Here is a 9,497-nt window from a genome sequence, read left to right as displayed (position 1 = left end):
GCCTAGACCTTCTCCCAAGAAAAAGGCACAGATTAAGATTTACATCTACTTTTAGAGGGTTCAGACACCCCCCACAACCTGTACATCAACAGATGTGCAAATTTAAAATTCCTGGACTGTTATTGCTAACATCCCAAAGTCTGAAGCTATGAGCACACTGTCATGGAGAGCATTGCACAGAGAGCGATGTGGGGAGAAAGGGTGCCTGCCGAGGGGTGCTGGCCTCCCTCCTGCTAGAGTCTCCCAGGGCCCATATGGACTGGACCGTAGACCTGCTGGGGGCTGAGCATTCACAGTTGGGTCTGCTGAGTTAGCCTCGTGTTCTTAGAGCAAGCAAAAGGGACGGGAGGGAAAGGAAGCACCCAATCTGACCCTCCAAAGTGGGGCTGAGCAACAGCTTTCGTTCTCTGCGCTCCAATCCCCAGCATGCCCTGCCACCTCTGTTGGTTAACTGAGACCCAGACTGGAGGAAGTAATGGCAACAAAGGACTAGTTCAGGTCAGGGAGTGAGGACACCGGGGGATGCCATGGTTTGTTCCAGCCACGCCCTTGAGGCATCCTGCTGACAGCAGTCTGGGAGCTCCCTTCCATACTTGGGTAGCCACCTGTCGCCCCACCTCTGTGATGGAGAGGCCTGCAGGGGCCACACAATGGTCTTCCACAGCTCCACTTGAGGGAATGCAGAGGACAGAAAGCAGCATAGTGGGGCTCTCGCCTGCCCTCCACTCCCCAGCTCAGGTGCCCTAGCCTGCAGCCCTTTTCACAAAGGAGCAACAGAGCCAGGCATCCATCCCCAGAAGCAAATGTAGGCAAAACCCTGTAGAGATGCCTGACACCAATCTTTCTTTTTTATCAATATACAACGTAGTTGATTTTCGTGTCCCTTTACCAATTCCTCCTTTTCCCCTCTCTAACTCCCTTCCTCCACCCAATCGACATCATATCTGTCCGCTTATCTTAACAAGTTCAAAGAATTGTGATTGTTGTGTATGTGTCCCCTGTCCCCTTCCGCAACACCGGTCAATCTTAACAAGGGCCAGGGCCACCTCGTCCACAGGCTAGCGCTTGCAAGGAGTCCCAGGCCTGCAAGTGTAGCCAGGTGAGGATGGACATCACGTGAACTCCACGGGAGTTTGGCCGGGGCACAGGAACCTTCTCTCTCCTGGAGCCCCAGCTGTGGCAGCTAGGATGGGGTAGCCACAGGAGATATCTAGCTAAATGTCCATTTCTAGATCATAAACAATGGCAGAGGGACTGGGAGAGAAGAGGGTGGGATAAAGGAAAGGCCAGAGAGCCTGGAGAGGCCCTCATACTGGCCTGGTGAATGGAGGAGAGGCAGGAACCCCCACCTCTCCGCTGAGGTCTCAGGCGGCTTCTGGGTCGTGCTGCCCCCTGCTGGCTGCTTCTATTACTACCTTCCCCCATCAAATCCTAACCGCGTGCTCTTTCTGCTCTCTGCTTCCATCATCTTGCAATGTGAGACCCCTGGGTCACTGTCACCCCCACCAGATGGACTTTGGACTTCTCAGCCTCAGAAACTGTAAGCAATAAATTTTGTTTTCTTTATAAATTATGCAGTTCCAAGTATTTTGTTATAAGCAACAAAAACGGACTAATACAGAAAATTGGTACCGAGGAGTGGGGTGTTGTTTATAACAGATATTTGAAAATGTGGAAGCGGCTTTGGAACTGGGTGTTAGGCAAGTGTTGGAGGAGTTTGGAGGACTCAGAAGAAGCCAAAGGGACAAGGGAAAGTTTGGAATGTCTTAGAGACTGGTTATGTGGTGGCGAGCAGAATGCTGATAGAAATATGGACTATAAAGACCATTCTAAGGAGGTCTCAGACAGAAATCAGAAGTTTGTTGGAAACTGGGACAAAGATCACCCTTGCTGTGAACTGGCAAGGAACTTGGCTGCATTGTGTCCATGACCTAGGACTTTGTGGAAGTTGGAACTTAGGAGGTGTGAACCACAGCATTTAGCCAAAGAAATTTCTAAGCAGCAAAGCATTAAGGAAGCTGCATGGCTACTTGTAACAGCTTACTCTGAGTTATGGCGGCAAAAGCATGACATAAAGCCAGAATTTAAAAGGGAAGCAGAGTGTAAAAATTTAGAAAATTTGCAGCCTGGCCATGTGGTAGAGAAGCAGAGAACATGCAATGGTGCAGCCCAGTGACCATTAGCTAAGAAGATTAGAATAAAGGAAAGGAAGGGGGAAAGGGCCCTGAAGGCATTGCAGAAATCTGTGGGGCCCACCCTTCCATTTCAGGCCCAAAGACCTAGGGAGATGAAATGGTCTTGGGGAACAGGCTTGAGGCACCCTCCACGGGCTCACTGCTCAGGACCACCTTGGGAAGCTGCTTCCAGCACCAGCACCCCAGTTGCTTTGGTTGCTCCAGCCATGGCTAAATTGGCCCCACGTGCAGCTGGACCCACAGCTTTGGAAGACACTAGCTGGAAGCCTTGGCAGCGTCCATGTGGGGTTAAGTCTTTAGGCTCACAGAATGCCAAGAGCTGTGAAGGCTTGGGAGTCTTCACCCCAATTTCTTTTTTTTTTTGGTCTTTTTTCGTGACCGGCACTCAGCCAGTGAGTGCACCGGCCATTCCTATATAGGACCCGAACCCGCGGCGGGAGTGTCGCCGCGCTCCCAGCGCTGCACTCTCCCGAGTGCGCCACGGGCTTGGCCCGTCCACCCCGATTTCAAAGGATGTGTGGAAAAGTCTGGGGGCCCAGAAAGAGATCTGTCGCAGGGGCGGAGTCACCACAGACAACCTTCACTAGAGCAATGCCAAGCAGAAATGTGGGATCAGAGTTGCAGCAGAGAAACCCCAACAGTGCCATGTATAGTGGAGCCGTGAGAGTGGGACCACCATGGAGACCCCAGACCTGTGGAGTTACCAGAGTGCAACACCAGCCTGTGAGAGCTAAAGCATCACCTGAGACCAGGAAAGCCATAGGAGTGGAGCTGCCTGAGGACTTGGGGACCCAACTCCCACACCAGGATGCAGAGAATGTTGAATATGGAGTCAAGTTACAAGAATCACCAGCTTTAAGATTCAATGCATGTCCTTCTGGGTTTCAGACTTGTTTGGGACCTGTTACCCCTTTTCTTTTGGCCTGTTTCTCCCTTTTGGAATGGGAATATGTACCCTATGTTTGTCCCACCATTGTATCTTGGAAGTAGATAACTTGTATTGATTTCACAGATGGGATTTTGAACTTTGGACTCTTGAGTTGAAACAAGTTAAGACTTTGGGGGTGAAATGAATGCATTTGCATGTGAAAAGGACATGAGTTTTGGGGGGCCAGGGTTGGAATGTAGTGGATTGAATTATGTCCCCCCAAAACTCTCTGAAGCTTGAATTGTGTCTGCTATGTATTATGTATTAGAAACTCAGCCCCCACTGTGAATGTTAAGAGGGTAGAAATCCTATTACGGTAAGTGAAAGGTGCAGCTTTGAAGAGCTGATTGGATTGTAGGACCATGCCATAGGGAATGGATTAAAAATGGTGGTCAGCGGTGTGGTTCTGAGGGCTTTAAAAGAAAAGGAGTGTCTGCCTATTGCTCTCTCTGCTTCCATCACCTTGCGCAGTGAGACCCCTGGGTCACTGTCGCCACCACCAGATGGACTTTGGACTTCTCAGCCTTAGAAACTGTAAGCAATAAATTTTGTTTTCTTTATAAATTACGCAGTTCCAAATATTTTGTTATAAGCAACAAAAATGGACTAATACAGGAGGTTTCTCAAACAACTATAATAGAACTGCCATATGATCCAACAACCCTACTGATGGTTATATGTCCAAAGGAATGGAAATCATTATGTTGAATGGTTACCTGCACTGCCATGTTTATTGCAGCTCTGTTTACAATAGCCAAGGTATGGAACCAACCTAAGTGTCTATTGATGGACAACTGGATAAGGAAAATGTGGTATATATACACAATGGAATGCTATTCTGCCATAAAAAGGAATGAAATTCTGCCATTCACAGCAACATGGATGAGCTTGGAGAAGATTACGATAAGTGAAATAAGCAAGGCACATAAAGAGAAATACCGCATGTCCTCACTCATACGCGGGAGCTAAAAAATAAAATAAAATTTCCCAGTTGTCCAGTAATTATAGCTGGTTTTTTGTTTCCCTGATCCTGGATCCAATCAAGGTTCATACATTGTATTTAGTTGTTATATCTATTTAATTTCCTTTAATCTAAAAAAATATATATATTGCCACCCTATGTTGTTGTCCTGAGCCAGTGTTCTCATCTACAAAATGAGAATACTAGCACTGATATCATAGGATTGTGTGAGGATTAACGTAGGTGATATTGCGAATTATAAAGGCTATATACAATTTTTTGTTTGTATTTTATACTACATTTAAATGAGTTATTGTTCTTTCTTTGATATTTTCTCCATTTTAACTTAAAGGATTTAGAATTTTTTTTTGTTTTTTAAAAAAATGACCAGTAAGGGGAACTTAACCCTTGACTTGGTGTTGTCAGCACCACGCTCTCCCAAGTGAGCTAACCAGCCATCCCTATATAGGATCTGAACCTGAGGCCTTGGCGTTGTCAGCACCACGCTCTCCCAAGTGAGCCACGGGCTGGCCCAAGGGTTCGGAATTTTGTATTTTTGTTGTTGGTGGTGGTGATGGTAAGACTTGGGGCTAAGCTAACTCTTTTTGATTGGGCTGTATTAGGAAGAGTAGCTTTGAAGCTAGGCTATGTAGAATCAAATCCTACAATCTCAATTGCCTCATTTTAAATGGGGATGTTAATGGCTACTGTGTATCATAGTGGTGATCACCACTGTATCTCCAGTGCTTACACAGTGCCTGGCATAGAGTAAGCACTTTATAAGCACTGTAGGATAAATATTGAATGAAAAAGATGTTTGAAGGATTAAATGACATGTAACGGATCTAGCACACTGTCTGACAGATAGAAGGTATACAAAAATTATATTACTATTTTTGTTGACAACTTTAAAATTACTAAATAAATTTCTTTGGAATATATTAATAAACACATGAAAATAAAAATAAAAATTAAAAAACCCCAAATCCTAACCACACAGACGCCCTGGTCCTGAAAACCCTCCTGCCAGGGGGTCAGAATTCTGGCTGCCTCTACTTAGGAACCTCCCTCCATGTGGGGATATGCAGGATATCTAGATGGAGGTGTGCCATCTCCTAATCCATACACTCTCATTGAGATAACCTGGAACCCAACCCTGTAGACTGGAGCCCAACTGAGATTAAGGCAAAATTCTCCCTGCTCTGGAGGCAGGTCTGCAGGGAGTGCCGTCCTGCGGGGTCAAGTCTAGCCGCCCCTAATGTCTCATGCCAGTGAGGGTACTTGGATTTCTACAACCAGGCCCGGGAGTTGAGGTGGCAAGGGCTTGGCCCAGCCAGGCTGCTCCTGACCTGGCCTGCCATGCACCTTCTGAGAGCCCCTGCGACCCAGACTCAAGTCTTTCTATCAGGCTGTCTCTGGAGCCAGTCAGATCAGCCATGAGCCTTCGGATGAGTGAGGCTGCAGGTCACACAGGCCCGTGAAGGTGAGATCCTCGGAGTGCAGGGCTTGGGGCCCAAGGCACTGTTGTGGTCCTGGCAAGGAGGCCTGTCCCTTTGATACCCCAGCCAAGTAGATCTCCAGGGTCTTGAGCAGCCGCTTTGGGCTCTTCTTGGCCAACACTTCCAAGTCTGGAACAGAGAGGATTGGGGAATAGAAGGCTTGAAGGGGCTTTGGATGGCACAACAGTCAGGGACTCAAGCCTAGCAGCTCTGGGGAGCAACTCTATCCTATAGAGAGAAAGGCGAAAGAGCCTCCTAAGATGGAGAGATCGCCAGAGAGGGAGGCCAAGGAAGCACACACAGCTACAGGACCACACACCCTACCTTGTCCAGGACAATCTCAACTCGGAATAGTCAGTCCAACTGCTGAACCCCAGCATCCAACTTTTGATTCAGAAAGTCTGATCATCAGAGGTGTAAGGTCAGGAAGGGAAGAGAGGGTGGCAGGGGAAGGAGAACTAGCGGGCTGCAGAGGGCGGGCTGGCAGAGACTTCAGTAAGCTGGGATTTGAGAAAGTATGAATGGGGGTGGGGGAGGAACTGCAGCCAAAACCAGTCTAGCAACCACCGAGGTCTCTGACCATAAGGCCTCCCCAAAAGAAAGAGCACACCTTTGAGGACAAAGCTGGAGTCTGAGATGGTCTTCTGCTGTGTCCTCCAGACACGTGCGAGGTGGAGGAAAGTGGCGGCGTAGAAGCTGTTTACCACCGGGATGACCCTTTGCTGCCGATTACACTCCCTATAGGACAAGGGAGGTGAACTGCTCAGCAGTGGATGAAGCTGACACCTGGGTGCCTCCCACCCTCCCTTCCCCAGGGTGACCAGCCCAAACCCAGGACACCCCATCCAGGCAGCCTCCACCTGAGGCCAGGTTGGGGAGGAGAGATGGGCCAGGGAGGCTGGCGTCCAGGGACTGTGTGCAGGCCCTCCAGGAGCCCACAGGTGAGGAGCAGAGTGGGGGAGATGAGGCAGGGCTGGGAATGTACCAGGCTCTGCTGGGTCACTCTAGGCAGCCAGCAGCTGGGGACTCACCTGGAGAGACATTCCTCCCTCAAGGCCTGGATGGCAATGTGGGTGATGTTCACGGACATCAAACAGAAAGGGAACTGCTGGAATGGAGAGGCACGGGTCAGTGGCAACCCCGCTCTCACCATGTGTTTCCTGTCCTCGGCAGCCTAGCGTGGCCCGTGGGCCATCACGACCCCAGAGGCAGCAGCTGACATTACTGTTGCTTACACTCAACCTTCCCAACAAGAGGAAACAAAGGCTCAGCGACCTTAAATAACTTTCCTAAGTCATGGGAACCAGGATGCCAGCTGAGATTATCTACCCTAAGGCTGGTGCGCACAACCCCTGTGCCAGATCTCCAGCCTCTTCAACTTCCTGACCCTTTACCTCTCTGTGGCTTTCACCAGACCCAACCCCCAGGGTTAGGATGAACACAAGAGGGGTGAGGCTCAGTCCTCTCACTCACTCACTCACAGGGGCTTAGTTGCCTCTCTGCTGCTCTAGGCTTTTAGTTACCTGGCTGCTCATGAGCTGCTCACTCAAAAGCAGACAGAGAAGATGCAAGTGGGTAGAACGCCAGTCCTGACTTGCTGGCACACCCCACATCTCCACAACACAGGGGCCTGAGAACCAGCTGTGCGGGTCACACTCCCGGGTGGAGGAGCCTGAGTACAGCAGGGGTCCTTCACCAGGATGGGCCTCAGAACTCCCTGTGGCGTCTGCTTTAACGCTTTACATTTGGAGGGGCAAGTTCCTTCCTATTCTTTAATAACAGTCTGGGTCCATGAAGATTCAAGTACCCAGTACGTCCTCTCTCAGCAAATCTTGCTGTTTCTGGATGCTCTTCCCTCAAATACCTGAAATGCTTGCTTCCTTGCCTAGTATAAATGAGGGATTCTGAGTTGGCAATAACCCTCTACCATGGTCTTCATATTTCTGCAGGCAGGTCTGAGAGCCTTCAGAAAACAAAAGAAGGAGGACCCAAGGTCTGAGATGACTGAGTCTCTGAGACTCTGAGATTGATTCAGCTGTGGGACCTTGGGCAAGCCATTAGCCCAGTCTGGGTCTCTGTTTTCTTACCTCTAAAACGAGGGGGTGGGTCAGTGATTGCTAAGATACTCCTCACCTGTGGGAGTCTGTTAGTGTCTCTGAAAGAGACCGATTGTTTCATGAACTAACTGGGGCAGTTCTCACACCTGATTCAGACATTCCCTTCCTGCATCATTAAGACCACAGAACATGGCCATATCTTCAACTTGTGGGGTCCCGGTACATCCCAAGACCAGATACTCATGAAGATCCACTCTGGCCCCCTGCAGTGTGTGCTGGAATAGAAAGGCATATGTGAAGCCTTAAGATTTAACGGGTGTTTATTCACAAAGGTACAGAGCTTTTCAGCAAAAGTTAGAAATGAAAAGTTGCCCAAGTGGCAGAAACTGTATGATTATTTGTTTTGTATTCAAGAAGGTTTGTACTCAAGAAGGAATCCACCATACTAATGGCTGTGTGAATGTGTGTGTGTGTGTATATATGAGGGTACTTCAAAAAGTTCGTGGAAAGACTCATATTCTCTTCTAATTCTGTTTTTCCATAAACTTTTTAAAGTACCCTTGTATGTGTATATATACACAAATATGTATTCAACTAATTAAAAAACACAAGATGTACTTTTACTCATGGAAGTCAAAAGGTACTTTGATGACCAACACTCACCGAGTACCTAATATGCCTGGCACTTTACATAACTTATCTACAACTTAGGACAATTCTATAAGGTTGGAATTATTTTCTCCTGTTACAAAAGACAACAGTGAGGTTCTGAGAGTTAAGTAATTTGGCCAACAACATTATTACTGCAACAGTAGTCTGCAGCTCAGGCCAGCCTGACTCCAGCCCTCTGAGATAAAATGATCTAGTTAAAATGCTACAGGTCTGACTTCGTAGCCACTCAGGCTCTGGTTCCTCTCCCTCAGGCAGCTCAAAGCACACCCACCTTCCTGTTCTCTACGAAGTGCTTTTGCGGGGCTGGGGCTGGTCTTGCTAACCAGCAAGGACCTCATCCTATCAGAGTCAAGAGTGAACTAGAGACACACACATATATTCCAAGCTCTGTCCAAGGAGAGGGCCCAGAAGCAGTGAGACCTCAATAGCAGTGAGCACACTTAGTGCTCAGGTGTTGGTTTCTAAATACCATTACCAATTAGAAGAATAAGAGTTCCTTGGAGAAATGGTTGATTACAGGGCTGGGAATCATACAGGGAAAATACAAGATGAGCCTGGAGCATCTTTTGATGCCCAGAAAGTAAAAAAGTGCTCGGGCCGGCCCGTGGCTCACTCGGTAGAGTGCGGTGCTGATAACACCAAGGCCTCGGGTTCGGATCCCATATACGGATGGCTGGTTCGCTCACTGGCTGAGTGTGGTGCTGACAACACCAAGTCAAGGGTTAAGATCCCCTTACCGGTCATCTTTAAAAAAAAAAAAAAAAAAAAAAAGAAAGAAAGTAAAAAAGTGCTCAAGAAAACCATGGGGCTGGTCCGAAGGCAGTGAGTTATCTCAGTTGACTGTTCACAGTCAGTCACAGATCGAACTCCCTGTTCTACACTTTCCCCCTTTCTCACTACTGCACTTGACTAGTTTAAAAAAAAAAAAAGATGAGGGCAATCTGAAAGAGCTGCTAATATGGCTGAATAATCTGAGCGACAAAATAAATAATGATAGTGCTGGGTTATAACCCACAGAATAAAATAAATATCCATGAGTCCACACTGATAAAAAAAAAAAGTAACAATAAATAAATGGGAGGGCAGAGACAATTCTTTTTTCTCTTCTCTCTCTCTCTTTTTTTTTTTTTTTTTTTAAGATGACCGGTAAGGGGATCTCAACCCTTGGCTTGGTGTTGTCAGCAC

General features: G+C 47.8%; 1 protein-coding gene across 3 annotated transcripts in view; it reads right to left on the bottom strand.

Moving 5' to 3' along the window:
• ELMOD3 (ELMO domain containing 3) overlaps nucleotides 1-9,497 on the bottom strand; it is a 31,662-nt gene that overhangs the window by 911 nt on the left and 21,254 nt on the right. Inside the window, exons 11-13 of one of the 3 annotated variants that reach the window (XM_063077881.1) lie at nucleotides 6,615-6,691; nucleotides 6,194-6,321; nucleotides 4,162-5,712 (exon numbers count right to left, since the gene is read on the bottom strand). In XM_063077881.1, the coding sequence (XP_062933951.1) occupies nucleotides 5,510-5,712; nucleotides 6,194-6,321; nucleotides 6,615-6,691 (408 nt within the window). In that variant the 3' untranslated portion in view covers nucleotides 4,162-5,509. Of the gene's footprint in view, nucleotides 1-4,161; nucleotides 5,713-6,193; nucleotides 6,322-6,614; nucleotides 6,692-9,497 lie in introns of those variants that run through there. The other 2 variants (XM_063077882.1, XM_063077883.1) reach the window with 2 other exon arrangements.

The sequence above is a fragment of the Cynocephalus volans genome, chromosome 14 (assembly GCF_027409185.1).
Source record: "Cynocephalus volans isolate mCynVol1 chromosome 14, mCynVol1.pri, whole genome shotgun sequence".
NCBI lineage: Eukaryota > Metazoa > Chordata > Mammalia > Dermoptera > Cynocephalidae > Cynocephalus > Cynocephalus volans.
The sequence above is the reverse complement of the archived record's forward strand: the minus strand, read 5'-3'. Positions and strand labels throughout refer to the sequence as shown.